The sequence below is a fragment of the Phaethon lepturus genome, unplaced genomic scaffold, assembly GCF_000687285.1.
Source record: "Phaethon lepturus isolate BGI_N335 unplaced genomic scaffold, ASM68728v1 scaffold40300, whole genome shotgun sequence".
NCBI classification, from domain to species: Eukaryota; Metazoa; Chordata; class Aves; order Phaethontiformes; family Phaethontidae; genus Phaethon; species Phaethon lepturus.
The window spans coordinates 9,211-29,464 of NW_010511883.1; the positions used below are offsets into that span (position 1 = coordinate 9,211).

Consider the following 20,254-nt stretch of genomic DNA (forward strand, 5'->3'; position numbering starts at 1 on the left):
ATTAAAAAGCCCTGTATCATCAGAAACTCTCAGTCCAAGTAGATACTTATGGACTATGACCAACTTTAAAAAAACCCAAAAAACAAAAAACACCCAACTTTCTCTAAGTTTAAAAGAATGAGCAAATTAAGTGTCCATAGGATAATTTTCTGGACATTGGACCACTCCTGAGACTACTCCCAGTTGTTCTACCCCTTAAAAAATGTACGTCAGGAGTGCTGGGCACAGTATGCCAATTATAGTCTCAACAATACTATTTATACCTCTTAAAAGCCCCTAGTTTATAGATGTAAAGGTTAACAGTAACTCTTGGCTACAGGATTATTCTGAGAATTCCCAAGTCCCCTGGAACATCCACTGCTTTCCATTTTTAACTTAAAATTAGAAAAATAAGCTTAGGAGAGGCAGATCTAACACAGAGCTGCCTGCAACAAGTGTACACAAGGGCTGCATTTTTTGTCCTTTAAGTGCAGGTTCTTGCAGCTAGTCTCTGATAAAACATGCTGTTACTCCCAAACATCAAGAATTCACATTCAGACCATGCCAGACCATTTGGAAGAACATAATCAAATTTTAAATGAAAAAGTAGTATGTTAGTAGCTTGGGGTTTTCCTCTCCCCCTGTAATTACAATATGGAAAGAAATTAAAAATCTTCAATAGATGCATGACAACTGTTAAGTGTGACTTTTCCAGGGCAATTCCAGTAAAACAGTTTTTTAAAATCAAACTAAGCCTTGTGAGATCTGGATTATTACTTGGAGGCATATGCCGCAATGCTAAAGAACATAAATTCCTGCAGTGAGGTGACCAGATCTCTCAGGAAGCCTGATGGCACAGCAAGCTGAGCATGTCAGCAGTAAGATATCTCTCTCTCTCTCTCTCACGTGTGTATATATATAAAAAATACTAAATCTAAGGATTGTAATAAAAAGGATCAGCAAAGATCTGAAAGCACTTATACTCAGTCTTCTCACCACCTTTCTTCATTCCTAGCTAGACAAAACAGTTATGTGTTTGCTGTTCTTATTAAATTTTACTCTTCCGGCAAGTAGAGTGTTTAGTGGATGAAACTTTTTTTTCCTAATGTCTCTGAATTCTGCCAGTTCCTTAACGCAAGCCTGCAGGTACAGCCCATCCTGGTCTCCTATACTGAGCTCTGCTCCATCTGCAGACAGGTTTTTTTTAATTCTACATTTAAACACTCCCCAGAAAAAAGGCTTTGCTAATCGAGCACACTGGTCTGTCGGGGAACGTCTTCTTCCTTAAAATCCCACCATGCTGGGCAAGAGCTGGTTCAAGCATACCTGGGCCCTTCCTCACAAAGACATTCTGCATCCTTCGCTGCCCGGGCTACAACCAGCCCCGACACCTCTCAGCAGAGGAGAGTGGGCAGGCTCACGTAAAAGAAGCAAAGGCAAAAGACAGACTGCGCATTTGGGAGCAAGGCCAGTGGGTGCTAGACTATTTGGGGCACAACAGACTCCTATCAAAGCAAAACGGAAGCAAAAAAATGACAGTGATCCATTTAAACATAAAGCTCACAGGCCCACCTGCAAGCCCATCAGAGGACTTCTCAAAACGCTGCACATCCGTTTAGCTCCAGCGAGTTTCCTGCGCGGGAAAAGGCTGCCCAAGGAAAACCTCAGACGAAGGTTTCTCCTGCAGGACAGGCAGGGCAGGCAGGGCAGCCACCTCCAGCCCTGCCACCCCATGCCCCAGCCTACGGTTGGGAGGACCCAGCTCTAAGCCACCTCTCTGGGCTATACGCTCATTGGCACAACTGCAGCAATTATGCTCCTGTCGTGTGCCACCTTCTTCCAGTTCCATGATGGATGGGCTCCTCCTGCCCTCCCCGTTCCTAGCACATGGTTCAGCATCAAGCAGGTATCTACAAAACTGCAGTTCAGCATCCATCCAAACAAACTCTCGCTTCTTGGCTTACGGCCTCTCTGACCTTTTCCCAGCAGAGGACACTCATGCTGGCAAAGCTCTAAGGGGGCTGCAAATAGCAGGAGCTTCAACGAACCCAACGGAGCCGACTGCTAGTCAACATCTACTCAGCCAATTTGCTGTGACAAACCCTAACACGTTCCTGCTTCATTTCGCGAAGATCCAGAGTCCTCTGCTAAACGTGGAAAATGCCAGACTGGCAATGCTGGAGCCTGCACCAGAAGCGACCGCGCTGGGAAAGCGAATGCACGGCGTTCAGTGAGCTGTTGTGGGCATGGACTGATCTGCTAAGAACACTGAGGAGCGCACGCACACTTTTGAGTTGCCCGTATTTTCAACTAAGCAGACTCCTAGGCTCAGAAATTGGATGAAGATCATTCTCCTTCACTTAAACCAACAAACATTCAAGGGAGCAGAGGTGCTTTCATCTAACACCTACATGGGCTCCACTGCAAATAGCAAAATTGGAGGTGAGAAGCACTATTCCTGACCCTAAATAAACTCCATTGCTGGGTGTTATCCTTGTCCAGAACAGCCATGGCCTTTGTCTTTTTTCCCCAATGACATTTAAGAGCCAGGCACAGTTTTCACCTACAGTTTGAGAGAAGTACAGTGAGGAGAATCCCGTGCAAAGGCAGCTCCAGGACAGTGTTTGAGGTCCCTGCATTTGCATGTTGTCCTAGCCACCAGCCATGTGGGCCACCAGAGGCCAAGAAAGGACCAAAAAATGATAAAGAAACTGCATCACTAATGTTTTTATTTCTTGCAGATTCTCATGTGGTTATCAGCTCATCCAATGCAAAAGGCTGTAAAGTCACTATTTCATGTTGGGCATGGCAAGGAATAGTCAGAAAGCAGAAGACCGCTACTCCAAGGCTCAGGCCAGCATTTCCAGAGATGTTTGTGTCCAGAAGCAGCAAAAATGGGACCACAACTATGTCCAAAACTATTGTGAAAAAACCAGTCAAGAAGACTGCTTAGACTGGGACATGAACACAGTATTTTCCGTGTTTATAAAAATTACACGGAAGTGCTTCCTACATTTTAATGCATTGACCGTGTTTCTATTATTGGCACGGAAGTCCCCTACAGCAGCAGGGAGAAGTTACTAAAAATGGCAAAAGACAGAATATGCTACTTTTTTTTTTCCCCCAAAAGCAAAAATACAGAACAAGCAAACCTTATTAATTAAGCCCTGTGATGGTTCAACAGACCACACACAGCACTCTTCCCACAGCCGAGCAATTAAGAGGTCTTTCTGTTCCCAAAGCAAGCAAGCTAGCCACAGCCGAAGAGAAACCAGCCCAGAACTCCACCTGTGTGTTGGTGCAATGACACTGGCAAAGGTCCTGCAGGTCCTGCTTCGGAGCGGGGCAGCTCTGCAGAGCGCTGCAGAAGGACTGCCGTTCGCTCTCGACACCTGAAACCATCTCCAGCTTAGACATACGAGATGTCTGATTTCTCTTCTTTTAAGGAATTTCATCTCTGGCACAGTACAAGCTTGAAACCAAAGCCAACTAGTCAGGAGGACTAAACTAACCACCACTGCCACCAGGCAACACGGCAGCTGTCACGGAGCAACCCCCTTCTCTCCATTCATCACGCAGAAGGGTAACGAGATTTGTACCGAGGCGTTGCCTTTGAACGGCACAAAGCAGCAGCTCCCAGGGGCATCTGCCTCTAACAACTGGTGAATGATATTTAAACAAGAAATATCAGTCTGCTATAAAAAATTTATCACAAGCAGATGACAGTGGCTGTAGGAGCTGTAGTGGTGCTACTCTCCCTTTCCTCCGCGGCTGCAGAACTGTACTTTTCACTGCTGAATTTCAGCACAGCTGCCAGGGAATCCCAACCACTGCCTAAGACTTACCTTGGAGCAACAAAAAGAAACATACATGGCTTTGGTCTTACTCTAGATCAGACAAGCTGCAAGGCTGATCCACCTATTAATGCCCTTTTATCTGCAGATTAACACGTACCCATGAGAAGAGGGATTCCGGTGTGACTTGATTACAATTGCACTGTTTGTGTGCGGTCACACATCTGCATAAAATCATAGTGGTTTAGGCTGTCAGGCAGACTGTGCTTAAGCGCGGATGTTCCTAAACCAAGCTACAAACCCGCATTTAAGGGGTGTCTGAGCCAGCATCATTCAGAGGTGTGGACTCTGCTGGGTCGGGGGAGACATCCTACTGCTCACCCCTGTCCCATCCTAGATCGAGCAGCTCCAGGGGCAGGGTGTCACACATCAGTCAAAATGAAAACGGGTAGCTCAAACCTGCTGCGATAGCCTCCTGACAGGAACAGGTCTGCTGGGGACCTGGGACTGGGACAGTTATTTCTGTGGGCTGTGGTCAGCAGCTGGAGCAGCCACCTTCAGCCACGGTGGCCGTGCCAGCAGCGCGAGGACAACCAGTTATATACGAAATTAAAAGCACTGCACAACATACATTCACTTTCTACCTCCCTCTGCAGTAAACCCTCTATGTAAGAAGTCGGTAGTCCATGGCCTCGTCATCCATGAAGGACACTCCCATAGGGGATATTTAACTGTGGCCAAGCTCGCACACATGACTTCCTACTTTCAGCCTGCCCGTGCACACCTGGGTACCCCTCTGGAGTGGGGTCCTCGATGGGTGCACCGTGCAGGCTCAGACAAGCTGACAGCAGCACTTGCAATCAGGTGGAGAGCTCTATGTCACTACGCCCTGTACTACTCCTTTTATTTATTTGCCCCCACAAGGAGACAATATCCCCATTAGCATCCCTGTTGGGACCTGCCCTTTGTTTTAAGTGTTCTGCAGATTAGAGGGTCTGAGCCTGCTGAGCGATCCCAGACACTTGCAAACCACCACTTGTCTGGCCCCAAGAGAGGAACATAAGACGTTCTTAGGCGAGGAGCTCCTGGAGAGCAACCCCCAGACCATGTCAGCACACCATTGCAGTACTGCTGGGCACTGACACGGAAAATACTACTTTATAGCAACAGCAACACCTGTGTGCACACAGAGAGCAAGCAGCTTACTGCTCCCGGGATCAGATATTTAGTGGCGATGCTGCTTAAAGGTATAGTTTGATGAATATTGGTAGAAATACCAACACAAGCAAAGTGTGTCCTGCTCCAAGCTCCTTCTTCCTGCCCAGGCTTTGTCTCCCCAAGTTAACTTGGAACCCTACGTTTGGGACTCAAACTGTGAATCAGGCCAAGATACTAATTTCACGGATTTTTGCACTATTTCTTCCAACAGTTCAGTTCCCCTGACCTGGTCCTCTGCAGAGCAGAAAAAAATACCACCAGAGACACACACCTCAAACTACAGCCTCATGGTCATCGAGTAATGAACAGAAACATAACTTGGGATTTCCCCATTCAGCCATCTACTCCTCCTACCTCAAGAGGTAACTATGGCATGCTTTCGCTACCTTTATCCCTTCCAGACACGTCTTAGTGTTAAGCTCAGAAACTGCAGTTTCCAAGCAGGAGGGGCCTTCTCCAAGCACAGGACACACACACACTTGCCTTTCAGTCTGTTGCCTGGCCCTGGAAACTTTTGCATTCTTAATAGGGTTGTAAATGGATTAGGAAGCAAGGAAAGATTCTTCCAAAAGGTGCAATACTTGTGTTACTGCACTACTCAGAAAGGGAGCAGAGATGACGCTGTCAACAACTCCTCTGAGGTCTCTGTTCAAAGACCACCTTAACATGCGACAACATCAATTAAAATTGTCACCTGTTTCAGATTCAGCTTCGATCCCAATTCAGGAAGCAACTCCTAAACAGAGAAAAAGCTGGTTAAATTTGTGAAAAATTATTTTCGTCCTTTCAAAGACCAATCCACATGTGCAGGAAAAGGCTAACGAGGTCCCCTGACAGCTATTGGATTACAGAAAATAATGTTTTGGCCCCAGTGGGTTTCTGCAGGAGTCAGGGGGAACAAATGTCTACACTTTGCAGGCCATGAAATATCTGCCACACCTCCTTCTCCCAGGCAGCACAGGTCTGTGAGAACAGTCTTACCAAGAAAACAACAATGCTCTAAAAAACATTAGCAAAGAAAACTACTGTGTCCGGTAACGTCAACTTCTGGGTGATTTTCAGAATTTATCTCCTGGAACACAGCACCTGCTATCACGGTGTTTTTGAAGGGGAAAAGGTGTGAACATGGAGGCTGGTGCATGAAAAGTTACTGCAACGCTGCACTCATGAGCCTCGTATATGCTACAAAGAAATAATCAGGACAGAAAAATGACAACTAGCAAGGACTCTGCTACTCAAAAGAAAATAGCATGTAAATTCAAAAGACAATGGGGAAGAATTAGGTAGTAATTATCAGGAAGGCAGAACAAAACAGATGTTTTATTGTCTTGCAGAAATGAGATCAAATCTTGGGTTCACATTCAGATGCAGAGGCTTGAGCGGAGAACGTGTTGAACGGCCTCTTCTTACCATCCTTCTTATGAATTTTGTTTCTCTCCCTATTTCAAGCCCAAGGGAAATGGCCAGAGGTGCTGAGGACAGGCTATGCACATTTGAGAGTGGCACAGCAACTGCAGGCTTTGGTTTTTGAAGCTGCCGCTACTGTGTGAGCAAGTAACGATCAACAGCATCATCACAGCAGCTCGTGTAGCCGAGCGCTGCAAGCATTCGCAAACGTTGCACGCAGCTTTCTAGAGACAAACCTTGAAGCCCAAAGGGTTGCGTAAAAATATTCTTTTGATGTATCATAAAATATGAATGAGGAAAACACTCCCTCCTAACCTAGCAGTCGTCTTTCAGAAGGGAATTGCCTCTTTCAATTGCTCAGCCCCAAGGGAGCTCTCCCTGTCAAATTCCACAAGGGTCTGGGGGTTTGCCCATCCTAATTTAAGTGCACGACAGGCTGCTGGAGGAAAGCTGTGAGGCAGTTGCGGTTGCAAAGCCTTGTTTGGGTACGAGACAGCCTTCTGCGAGATTTTCATCAGGCTGCATGTATTGCATCTGTGCCTCCCCACTCGCCAGCCAGCAAACACAGCAGGGGTGGGAGAGCGAGAGAACTCAAATGCAATCAGGGGAAGACAGAGGGGAAATTAGCGGTTTGGGAGAATGGTTGGGAAATCATGGCAGGCGTGGTTTCTGCCCTACTGTTGAGGCTGGGTGCCCACGAGGTTTGTAATCTTGATGTGCTCTTTGGACTCCCACCCGCTTCCGGAGGCACAGGTGGTGCCGCAGCCAAGGGCACCTTTCCCCATCTGTTGCTGGCTAGGTGCCACCCATCTCTTTTTTTTTTTTTTCTCTCTTCCCCTGCTCCAGACCACAAAGATTCACAGCTTCGAGACCTTCACATCACGTTATTGCTGGGCTGCAACATGTGGGCGACATCTGAGGATCACTTTACATTTGCTGGTCTGTAATACACTGGTAGCGATCCGCCGCACCAGCCTTTACAAAGCTGCAGCAGCTTCCCATTTATTTCTGGGTATGACTCACATCGCCAAGCAGGGCTCGCAAGCCGCTCCTTGACCTAGGTGCAGGATACTAAAGGCCAGTCTCTCTCCAACTTTAGACATAGACAGCACAATGAGAGGATCTAACTGTTGTAGCTAAATACAAAGCGTCACAGGGCTGCAGACCAAGTGCTCCTAGTGGAGATCTTGCTGTTCCAGTATCTATTCCCTACCTTTGGCAAAAGAACCAAAAAATCAACCAAAAGAACCAAACTTGGCCAGTGACAAAGGCCCATTTCTGTTCACTCCACTATAACATGAATGCACCAGATGACTTCGCATCTCCTCTCATCTCCTTAAAAAACCCCAGAGCTCCATTTTATTCACCATTCAAGGATGGTAAATTCACCCCTAAGAATTCTGGAGGGAAGACTTCTGAACAAATTGCATTACTGCAGGCAACATACAGAGAGAAAGAAAACATCATCTGGTTTACTACTATAATGATACGGCAATGCAATCAAGTTGCCTAACATATCAGCTTCTTGACAGGTTCCAAGCTTAGGAGAAGCCTCAAGTTAACATGCTATGCTTAATTTCCTTTGGGTCGAACTTATAAGAAATCTAATTTGTTTCACAAGCAGCTTTGGATTTCAGCAGACGGCTGACGAGCAATAGAGCTGAGAGAAAGGTCATTTAGAGTCTCACATAGATCTGCTGGAGAAGGTAATTGATCAATTATATATTTAGAAACACGTTGGGGAAGAGAGCTGATGGTGGCCATGTGACTATTTTAACAACTCTCTCTCTGTAGGAAGAGAAAAAAAATACATATATATGTATTTAAGAAAAACAGAAGCAATCCACTCAGTGGGACACCTCTGAATTACACATGTTCCCATGCAGTAAGGTTTCCCTCTCATGCACTCAGAGAAAGCCAAGAGCAAGCACAGCAGCAGCGACTGCTGGGCATATACATTACCAGGCTAGGGGTGGGTTTAGGCATCGTCTTCCGTGCTCTGTGGACCTTGACTTCAGCGTTAGCAGCAGTGGCTTTTTTAGCATCCATGTCCTTACTGCCCTCCCCGAGCTTGGATGGCATCGTGGCTTGCATCTGAGAAAAGGAGCTCACAGTTCTCCCTTTGCTTGCTCCTCCTGGAAGGGTTTTTGCAGCATGGCCGGTGAGAGAAGCAAAGGTGCTGGTAGTCCTTAGAGGTTGCTCCTGTGCCATCTGCTTGGTTAGAATATATCCATTGCTCCCCGTTACAGAAGTCTGTGTGAAGTCATTAGCTTTCATATGGTTTTGCTTCCCAGTCTCGCCATCTCGTTCGGAAATGCCATTTTCTGCTATCCTATTTAATTTAGTACTAGAGTCCTGCTGGCTCACTTTCGTATTGTCCTGAGTGTTTTTAGCTGGGTTTGGGTGGCTACCAGCTTCGCTGTGCTCACAGGAACCGTTGGTTTCACCATCTACTGCCATTTTTGGTTCCCCCACTTGCTTTTCTGTAGCACTTTCATCTGCAGCCATGGCATTAAATCCTGGAGAAAGAGGGGGAAGAAGGAGGAAGAGAGGAGAAAGAAAAGGGTCATAAGTGGTATCAAAACTCCAAAGAGAAGGTACAGCTACTTACAGTGGCTAACAAAGACCAAAGTTCTCCCCCAGAAAATTGCTTGCTATACACATCCATTTAGGTTGCTCACTCACCTACCTGACCAGCTTGCCTGGATCCTCCGATGGTGAAAATTGGGGTGGCTCAGCTGAAAGCAGTGCACTCATTCTCACCTGCCTCACCTGCAGATGTGGCCATTCATTCCCAACTATGGATTTTTCAAGGTAAATATTATCTTTAGCTTTTCCAATAACTACATTTATTGGACCATACGTCAACACCTCGCATGTCAAACAAAACTCTGCCCAATCTTGCATTCAGATCCCTGGCAAAGCCCTTCACAATGCCAAACTGACACAAGAAAAGCTTGCTGGTAGGGCTGCACGGGTCAGCTTCAGACACAGCTCAGCAGCCAAACATCTACATCAGGGCTCTACCGCTACATGGAACATCGCAAGGAGTAACTCCTGGCAATCACAGCTCTCCTGGCAACGTTGTCCAGCAGAGACTGGCTCTTTCGCTGGGATGAAGCAGCACAGGAGCAGGATTCACGGTGTTATTTCAGAGGCAACAGCCAGAGTAAACACAGGGGTGAAGCATGTTAAATGCAATTCTAGACTAAAATAATTACATGATTCAAATGCAGGAAGATTTTTGCAGACTGACCAAAAGCTCACGCACAGATAAAACAGGAGTGTGCACATAAAAAGTTTTTATTTTCCTCCCTCTCAAACATTTCCATGCTCCCCCCATCAATGAATTTGTCTCATCAGAGATTTCAGACCTGAGCTGAAAAAAATCCAAATATGAATGCCATGTACTTGCAGAAAGGTTTCCGACATGACAAACTAGCAGCTCTCCAGGCAACCAGGGGTGATAACAATTCACTGGCACATTCAGTAACATGATTAAATCAGCCTGCTGTTAGGGATTCCTCATATTGTTTTCCTTCCAGAGGCCAGACAGTTATGAAAAACATCACAAGAAGTACCAGTGAAAGCTTTGTCCAAGTGGGCTATCAAAGCAGGTAGGACTGATTTACAACCAGCTCGAATCAAAGCAATTTTTGCCTACAGTATTCAGAAGGGCCCAGAGTCAAAGCGGAGGACAGCTTTGCAAGCCAGACCAGCACGCTGGGTATCGGCGTCTCACTTCATGCTGCTCTTGAAGCCCAAACACTGAAGGAAAACAATATTCTCAATGCCTCTGCTGTCCTGGCAAAACCCTGACGCAAGCCTAAAGCAAGAAGAGGAACCAAGATCCTGCATCCCAAGACATCAAGTCCAGCATACCTGGGCTAATGGTTCAAAGCTGAGCTCTTGCAGGGCTTTGCTGCAGGCCCCTGAGCATTCACACCTCAGTGCCAACACCAGCAGGGCTGGATGAGTCCAAAGGAGCAGTGCTACACAGCTTACCAGAACAGCTCTTCCCAGAAAACACCAATTCCCTTTCCACTTTGTGGCAATTTGGAGAAAAATCTCCCTCCAACTATATGAGCGTCTACCCACCCCCTTCTTTCCACCCCCTTTTTAATGCATTCATTCAGTTCATCTCCTTACCATGTGTTGACCTAAAACCTGGGTTGATCTATTTGGATACTGATTTCTGCACAAACAGCATCTGCAGATCTAGTTTCTAAAACCAATGCCTTCTAGTATCTGCAACAGCCATATTACTCCCCAAAATACCCATTTTTTGGTGCTCATCTGGGATTTAAAGACAAACAATTCCTGCATCAAACTGAAATCCCTCTTAGAACTGGTCAATACACAAACCATCCCACCCATGGTCAACACTGAATTCAAACCAGGTTGCTCGGGGCTCTGACCAGGTGGTTCTCAAAGACCTGTGGCAGCACTCGAATTGCTCCAGCCTAGTCGTAACCATAAATTACAAGGGGGACAGTCCTAATCCTGCCCCATATTTCCAAATGAAAGCTACAGATGTTGGGCACTAAGCATCTTACTGAAAGGATCTTCAAACCCTGATGACGAGCGGTAACTCTTCCCTGGAGTTCAAGTCTGGCCATTTTACCTGTTGATACACCTGCATTAAGCAGTCCACTCCCCCCAAGCCCAGGCAGCTTAGCCTGAAATTGCGTCCCATGTGGGCTCTGCCAGCTCAGAAACTCTAAAAGGAGCTCCAAAACCTCCAAAAAGAGCTCACTGGTGCTTGCTGGAGCACCCGCAGGAGGGCAGAGGCAGAAACCCCCCACCTCCAGCAGTAATTGAGTGGGTCTCCAAGCTCGACTCAAAGTCATCAACTCCATCTGCTGCCCTCTCACACCACCCAGACCACCTTCTGTGTACTGAAAGCTCTGATAAGACGCACAAGGGTTTGTTTTGGATAGCAACGACTCCGGGAGAAGATAAAGTGCTAGTTTTTTTTCACTGTTATTTTAACTATTTGAAAAGTCTTGGGCAGAGGGAGCCAACAGCTATGCCCTTATTCTTTCAGTCCTTGTTTGTCTTTCTACATTTAGTGTCTTTAAAAGACCATGCTCTGGCCATTTAGACAATTATTTCAGCAAAGTCAGTGCCAGAAGAAAACAAAAAATGAGCTCCCTAACCACAGAGGGCTGTTTCTAGTGCTCAGCACTAGGCACCCAGCCGAATTAAGCCTTCAATATTTGTTGATTTAAATACTGTGCACTCCCATCAGACCAGTCAAATAACTTCAGTGGCTGACTATTAGATAAACTGAATAAGCAGAGGGCAAGAATGGCTCTACCTGCCATGAAGGCAACCAAAACAAGGTAAATTAGAGCACTGCCCTAGGGGAAAGAATAACCACATTACTCCAGAAAACATCATGGACTTTATGAAAAATCCATGAAGCTAAAATTAAAATCCCACATACAGTTCTCCCACACACACATTCTTATTAAGTGTGCAAAATGCAATCTGATTGACTGTGGAAGTGCCATCAATCCTCTATAAACAAGCATCAGACTTCCAAATCTGTACGACTCCAGATTTGACAAAACAAAGATACGAAATCTCATAGTCCCTCGAGTTGCAGAGAAGCGGAAAACTTGACAGCAGTCGTCAGGGGTATGGTTTTGATTCAACAGGATTACGCACCCGCTCTGCCCTGCTGTAAATGACTGCACACGTCGCAGGGCAAAGCAAGGTCCTACGGCTTCCAGCTCCAGCCCTGACCAGCAGTGCTGTCGCCGCTCAGCGGGCCAAGCGCAGCGCATTGCCGGGTGTCACAATTCGGTGCCTAACGGACACGCATCCGCACAGCAAAAGCTGTTCTGGCAAATGTCATCGCACGGCTCGCTGGCTGGCAAGAGGCCATCAGCAGAGGCCAAGGACTGAACATGAAGAGAGACTAAACGTTCTTCTCCAGCCTCCAACAGGTCTGAGACACCGTGGGCAAGACTGTCCTGAGCTGCTGGGACAGCCTTCTTTGGAAAAAGATCACCTCCATCCTCCTGCTCCCTTTTCTGGCAGCAATAAAACAAATTCATAAATACTTTGGAATAGCATTGTTTTCTTACAAACCGAGTTCCTGTACAGCACGGGGCTACTGCAAGAAGCACCACAGCCAACCCACCAACTGCAGGAGGTCCTTATCCCAGGGTCCTACCAGAACATTGAATTAACGAGACCCCTACGAAGAGCTAGTTTATGGCAGGAGCTACATTGCTTAATAAGATGTGGTAACCCAAGTAAGCTAGTCTGGTTTTCACAACCAAAATACCTGGTCTGGTAACAGGAAAAATAGGAGTTGCCATCCCAGGCTAAGCTACCACTCCGCTTGCCACATGCTCTGCCTCTAACTCGGCGCTCCATCCTCGTGTAACAGAACACGTCCGCAAGTCTGACCACGTTCAACGCCTCCTAGGTACACACTATGCACATTTACAAGTATTGCTAACAGACGTATTTAAAAGATACGTTTACACTTTTGCTAAAATATGGCCTACAGATGGGAATGGGAACGCAAACTAGGGACAGCAGGAACCTCACAATGGAGAAATACTGAATAAAACAGCCTACAGAAGCTCTTCAACAGCACCAGACAGCTAAAGAAACACTTGTTCATGACATGACCTTTTCATCTCCCCTTTTTCATTAAAAAAAAAAAAAAAAGTTTTCACTGCAAACCTGGCTAAAATCTTTATTTCAAATACACCTCATGGCAATGAGTTCTATTCTTGAAAATGCTCTTCAACAGCTTTTCTGCTCTTGTGCTGCAAGTGCAAGTGAAGAAAACCCTAAAATCAGTATTTCTCTAAAACTTTACAACTTGACAGTATTCATTCCTTCTAAATAGGGCAAAATATGTTTCCTCCGTATTCACCAAGTTCCTCATTGCTCCTTAACCTACGACTATTCTTCCTTTAATTAAAAAAAAAGGTAGAAAGATATAGCCTATGTCCACAGAAGTGTAACCTCATTTACTAGAAGCATCCTAGTATTTTCAGAGCTCTCTTATTGCATCCCCTATGCCATATGCATCAGTAAACGCTTGTCACACTGACCGCAACGCTGCCTGCGTCCCGATCCAAGCGTTCAGTACTAATTTAAAATCCATCAATGTGTAGGACGAGTAACTTGCCCAAGAGATTTATTTTCTGTTATGGTGCCCAGTCTCCCAGGTAGGTATCTGAAGTTGATACCAAGTTGAAACAAACTTCAGTAAAGCTGTATCTTCCAGGCGCTGGCTATCTTTTAGGGTATTTAAGGAATAAATACAAGGAGTTTAAGATGGATATCTCATCTCCACACATTGCCACCCATCCCTGAGTGAGGAAACAGGGCTCAAAGAAACTATTTCATAATGCAGATACATTATCCCTGCAACTCCATGTGGCAAAGAATAATCAGTAATATATTTAAATTACAACTCTTTGAGAGCAATGCAGAGTTCCCACCCTTCCGACCTCTTCCCAAGCTCCAGCAGCAGTTTCAGTCTTTCTTCGCCATATCACAGGCATTCAAAATTGAATTAAAATTCCCATAAAGAGAATAGAAACTTAAAAAAGGAAGGGAAAAGTCAGAGTGGATGAGGACAACTCATCTAATTTTAAGTGTCTAAAAGGTATCTCAAAACTCTAGGGTGTCCCTAAGCCACCATTGGCAACCAGCAGAGGAGACAACAGCTCAAAAGGCACAGTCTGACTTTGGACATCTGTATTTGGATTAAGTCATCACCGCTTGGACATGCCTACCACATGTAAGCAGAAATGAGCTGGGCTAGTTCAGAATTAGAATGATAACTTAAAAACAAAACAAAACAAAAAATTAAATTGGGAAAAACGAAACCTACTTCTGCTCTCCCAGCCCAGACTCCTGCAATGCTGGTTCCCCTCCACTGCCTTTGCCTGTTGGGTTTCCAGCCCTTCTAGCAGAGCCAGACCTGGCTCCGGTCCTGCCCCGTAGCTCGCCAGAGCTCAGTTCAGCCTGCCAAAATCTGCCCAGATGGGCTACGGTCCCCATCAGCCATGCTGGCCACAGCCAGAGGGAACCGAATTGCCTCTGCGGAGGCCAAAGGGGATGAGTAGCCACCAGAAGCTTTCCATATGCAGGCAGCCAGACGATCAGCTCAAAACTCTGTATCATTTTGAGAATGCTCTGAAAAGAATAAAAGTCTTTTAAATTTTCATTTTTAAATTTCAGATCTCACTGCTCAGTGAGACAAAATAAGAAAAATATGCAAGCGTTATGAGCCCTTATACTCCAGGCCAAAATGCAGTCATAACTAGGTCTGAGGAAAAAAAAAAAAAAAGAAAAAAAAAAGAAAAAATATCCTACAAGCTGATCTGGAACTTTTGCAGGTTTTTCTGAACATCTTGGTGCTGAGCAGTGCTAAAGGTGAGACACCCAAGTGCCCGTGTCTTGCAGGATATCTTCTATGCATTCCAAGTGCCCCCAGCACAGGGCAGCTCCACGTCTGCAGCTGAGCCATGAGGCTTCACCTGCTGCAAGAGAAACATCAAACTCTGAACTAAGCAAAGGTAGAGCTTAAATGAAAAGCTCACAATTTTGAGCGACAGTACAAGTCAGTACTGCATACATTTATATTTATATACACACACACATTTCACAGATTTTTTTACCTTAAGCACTTTGCAGATCATCTTTAAAACACCACAGATACCAGAGTCATTTATTCAATACCCACTGTCCTGATGGATAAACTTCCAGAAGTGAGAAATGCACCTACTTATAATCCTTGTGTTACAACAGTTCCCTCCTCCTTTCCTCCTCAAATAAAAAAAAAAAAAAAATGAAAAATTGCAAAGCAGAGAGAAGCCCAGGTGACATAAAAAGGATACTAAAGGGACGGGGGCCGAAACCGTACAGACCAGGGAGAACTGGTGGTCGGAGATTCTGTATCCACTGGAAAGGAAAGCACCACCTCTATCATGAAGCCAAAAAGCAGAGCATTTTGAAGCCAAGAAACAAACAGAATTATGTTTTCAGGCCAAAGTTCCTCTCTGGGGTGAGTTATTGATGGTCTCTTCTGCCCGCCACCCCCTTTTAAATCCGTGAAGGCAGGCGACATCCATCCAAGAGCCTGGCCCTGTATTTCCAGAATGCAAGTGCCACTCCTCCCAGCGCCCTGGAGCACTGTCACCCTGCGGCAGTGCCACCGCTTCCCATCTCCCGTCAGACACGCCACAACTCAAAATTCAAAAAAGAAAAGAAAAACCAAGACCAACTTCTGCTGCAAATGCTCAACACTGAGACTACACAGGTCGGATAAACGGGACTCAGCATCTCGCCAGGGTCTGCCTGCGAATACCGGTGGTGACTCAAAGCAGCTGAACGGCCTGTGTGAAATTAATGCGTTCCTTTGCCACGGGATCGGGCCCACGGTGTTACAGTGCTGGCCACGAGGCCCCGAGCCCGTGCGTGACCGAGGGATGCTCCTGCTCCGGCGCTGCCGGGCTCCGAGTGCGCTGCTTCTGCTGCCGCAGCCCCGCTGCCACGGGGCACGGCCTCGCCGGAGCAGGGGTCTCAAACACGGGGAGGATCTGGGTGCACATCTGGGTAAACATCTAAAATACTAGGCATCGTTTTGCTCTGTCTCGTCTCCTGGCTGTCAGTCTCAGCAGGGGATCCCAGTGCTGAGCATGGAGAGGAGATTATTCTTTTTCTCCTTTTAAAGCAGCCGTCTCTGCACCTGGGAATGCAAAGGTTGCAGCTGCTCAGTGGAAAGCAGCGCTTTCCTCGCCCACAGCTTCCTATCTGCAATAAGAGGGGAAAAAAGAAACAAAAAAACAGGAAAAAAAAGGCCCCTCCAGGAATTTAAAACCCTGACACTCTCTAAAAGCAGTTTTAAGTTTATTTGAGAGTAAAGTGACTGCATGTCTCATTCAGCACTACGCTCCAGCACTGTTGCTCTTGTAAAACAGCTGCCTCGGGTGAAGTCTCAGAAGCACCAAGGCTAATGGAGAACTTCGTTACCAACTCCCCTTCCTGCTCCTTCGTGCCGCTGCTTTAGTGGAACTTTCCACCTCTGGGGCTGGGCAATCAGAAAAGGGGCGGTTTGCCTTGAAAGGTCAAGCGAGACGCAGCACGGAGTTACGACCTGTGTACATTAGAAGGCAAACCCTTGCAACACTTGCAAAGAAACCACTTTTTGATTAGTTTTTCTCCGAGTCAGACTAAAGACAGACTATGGCCTAAGAAAACACGAGAGCAACTTTTTTCTGCTCATCTCTCCCATCTCCCTGCTCCTTTCCCCTCCCTGTCAAAAGGGAAAGATGGACCTAAACTCACACCCACATGTAAAACTGAACTGGAACATTTCCCCACAGACAACAAAACACAGTCTCATCCACAGCTTTTTTTCTATCTGTATTGAGTAATTTTACACAGAAGAGGACAGCGAGTCTAGCGAGCAACTTACACTGGGCTTTACAAAGGTTGGGACTCAACCCCAGAACTGGAAATTAAAGCGCTGGGAACATGCAAAGATCTAGTTCCTACAGATGTATGTTAAATTTATAGTTCAATTATTTCTCTTTATCAATGCCAGGATGAAGCCAGAAAAGGACATCCCAGCTGCTAACAACAGTGCATTTCCGCAACACCTTCCACTCGAGGAACAAAGGACAAAACACCACGACTGCCCACCCAAGGACTCCCTACCTCCAGGCTGCTCCCCGAGAGCACCCACCCAGCTGCCTGCCCCAGCCTGACGGCACCGACAGCTCGTCCCCTGGGGCAGCAGCTACTGAGCTGTCAAAAATAACAGGCTGGCACCCCGAGGACAGCCAAGAAAGGAGATGCACTGCCTCAAAACAACAGATCATAAACTGGGGCAGCTCAGCTATTGCCCCACAAGAGCAGGAGCCTTCCCTGCAACAGGAGATCTTCAGAGAGATCTCCAACATGATGATCTTCATCAGTGAAGGAGCCAGACAGCAGTTGCAGGCACCACGACGTGCCTTGCTTGGGGCATCTGCAAATTTGCTGAGGGTGCACTCGATCCCACTGTCTATGCCACTGATGAAGATATTAAACTGTCCCAGTCCCACCCTCCTCACTAAAGGGAAACGACCATTCAAGCAAACCTAAGGAGAGAAATCTCAGATGCCAGGGTTCTTTCCCATGGATCTCTCATCTCCACACATCGCCACCCATCCCTGAGTGAGGAAACAGGGCTCAAAGAAACTATTTCATAGCATCTTAAAAGTCTCCTGTCATGATTTCATGTTCACGCAGCACTCAAAAATGTAAATTCTTTGCCAATGCTAAACACTGTTATTCACAGAACGTAGGGACATTAACTAACTGAACTCCTCTGACGATCACAGCTGGGTAATGAAGGTCAGCAAAGAACAATGCATATAGCACAATGACCATGCAAACCATTGTCTTTTACACACATGGTATGCTTGGGAAGAGGGGGATACAATTCAAACGTTACCACAAGAATGGCGACTATGCAGTTCACATTTTAGGACCCTTTTTTCCCCAGTAACAGAACTAGACAATTAAGCTGAAGTGGTTGGAAGTTGAGCACCTCGTGAAGCCTCGAGACTGCTCCTGCACAGGGAGGTTTCTTGGCTTCCTTTTGATACACAGCATTTGCCTTAAGTCAAAATCAGTCAAGACATACAAGGCACAGAAATGTCTCTCTTCCCACCCTCCTTGTGGATTTTTACCTCCATAGACTCTTGACACCTACCTTCAGATCAATCAAGAGCTAAATAAACTAGCTTTATAGTCCTGAGCCAAGCAAGGCAAGGGATCAAAGCAAGAGTCTCCTCCCAGAGCAACACAACCTCCCACCAACATCTCAGACTTTGTCTCTGGTCTGCCCTGACCAGAGGGCCACACACAACCAGTGTCAGCAGCAGCACTCACGTGCTCCCGGTTAATATGCAAGCACCGTGGCCACATCTGACACAGCATTCGATATTTTGCCTGTTCTGAGCTTTACTTTCTAACTAGAGCAGCTTGAGAAAACATTATGCTGGACAGAAGAGAAAGAAAAAGCAATGTTGTACTCACACACATTTGAATTAAGTCCAAAATTTTGTATCTAGCTAAGACTAGGTATTTTGACGGGGCCAGTTCAGCACTTTTCTAACGCTCAATAATGGACAGGAAAACAAAAATACACCAAATCCCTGCAGAGCTATGAGAAGTAACTAGTCAAGGAACGATAAAGCCATGGAAAGAAAGGAGCAGGGGAGGGGGGGTGAGATAAAGGGTAGCAGGGTATTTTCCTCATCCCACTGACACATTTATTAAATCCTCAGATTTGTGTCCATGCAACTCACAGACAACCACGCAAGAAAGACTTCGACAAACTAACGTGCGCTGCATCCTGCAAAGCAAAAGGCAGCAGAAACAACGCAGAAGCCATGAAGCATCCCACAAGGGCACGAGGTGTGGAGTGTCTAACCCCACTGGCCATCCGGCAGCGATCGGTGCCTGTTCTGGAGCAACAGAGAAACTCAGAGGAAGACAGAAAGTTAACTTTAATAGAGGGAGGAAAAGGGCTAGGTCATCACGCGGCGGGGCTCAGAGTTCAGTTAAAACCAGTCACACAGAAGAGGTTCAAAGTAACTCCTTTGCGCTTCACAGCCACACCAAAGCAGAAGTGAAAATGAGATATCATTCTTTAGGTGGGTGGAGATGGATGAACTGAAAAGCAAATTTGCATCTTCTGGAGAAGAGCCCTGCTCAGAATAATCACAGGAGGAGAACAGAGGCACGCTGTTTGTGGGAGCATGCCTGAGACCCTCACGGGACAGAGCACATCTCCAAGCCCCCAGTTTTGTTCCCATTACATGCTGACCTCATGAGCAAGGTCTGGCCCTCAACCGAGGCAGGTGCTCACCTTCCTCTTTGTTGTTGGTGATATCTTTCAGCAGCTCAGTCTTCATGCAGGCGTCTTTCCTTGTCTCTCCCTTACTCAGCACTGTTCGCTAGGGATGGGAAGAGAAGGGACAGGAGGGGAAAAAAGCAAGAAATATCACGGTTTAGCTCAATGTTCATACACACTTTGCATTTAAAACAAGAGACAATCATGGACACATCCTGTTTACATCAGGGGCAAACCTCATTCTGCAAAATAACGCTGCCAGGAAACTGCCACCAAGGCACAGGTCAAAGATAAAACACAGCAAGGCTTGGCCCAGCTGACAGCCCGTCTCGCTTGAGGAGCGGAGGGGCTTCGAGCTGTGCCCGGGGCTGAGACCTCACAGCTCCTCCGTTCAGATGCAGCCAGCCAGATTTTCTGAGTGTAACGTGCTTGGGAATCCAGCTGAGTACGTCTGTACAGGCGCACATTAAAGTGGTGATGAAAGGCATCTCGAGGAGGTGACCCTTATTCCCCCAAAATTTCTTAGGTTTTTGGTGGGAGGAGACAGATCCATCAAAGGTCTCATTACACATCATTTATTGACATTTACAGCCCAACTATGCTTTTGGTGGTTTTTTTCTTAGTTCATTCAAATGTAACTTACAAAATACAAACCATCAGTGCGCTACAGCTAACTCATCATTCATAACATCCGTGGTTATTAATGAGCTCTATTTTTACTTCTATAGAAAGTAATTTTTCTTTATTCCCCTCTATTTTTTTTTGAAAAAAGGGAACACCTGCTCATCTCCTCTGCCTTTTACAAGCCTGGAGTCACATTGCTAGATCAGGTGTGCAGCCTTAATAACTCCTCTTTTTTTTTTTGGAAGCGGGAAGACAAAAAAAAAAGCTACCAAAACAAAAGGAAAAAGGTATTAAAAAGCCCCAAACACAGACACAAGAGAACGTGTCCTTTGACACGTGTTTA

The 20,254-nt window shown here is 46.2% G+C and overlaps 1 protein-coding gene across 1 annotated transcript in view; it reads right to left on the reverse strand.

The window, feature by feature from the left end:
- LOC104619365 (histone-lysine N-methyltransferase EHMT1-like) overlaps positions 1 to 19,398 on the reverse strand; it is a gene marked incomplete at its 3' end in the record, with an annotated part of 28,575 nt that extends 9,177 nt beyond the window's left edge. Inside the window, exons 1-2 of the mRNA XM_010285219.1 lie at positions 19,303 to 19,398; positions 8,361 to 8,917 (exon numbers count right to left, since the gene is read on the reverse strand). Coding sequence (XP_010283521.1) covers positions 8,361 to 8,917; positions 19,303 to 19,348 — 603 coding nt within the window. The remainder of the gene's footprint in view (positions 1 to 8,360; positions 8,918 to 19,302) is intronic.
- Between the last annotated feature and the right edge of the window lie 856 nt (positions 19,399 to 20,254).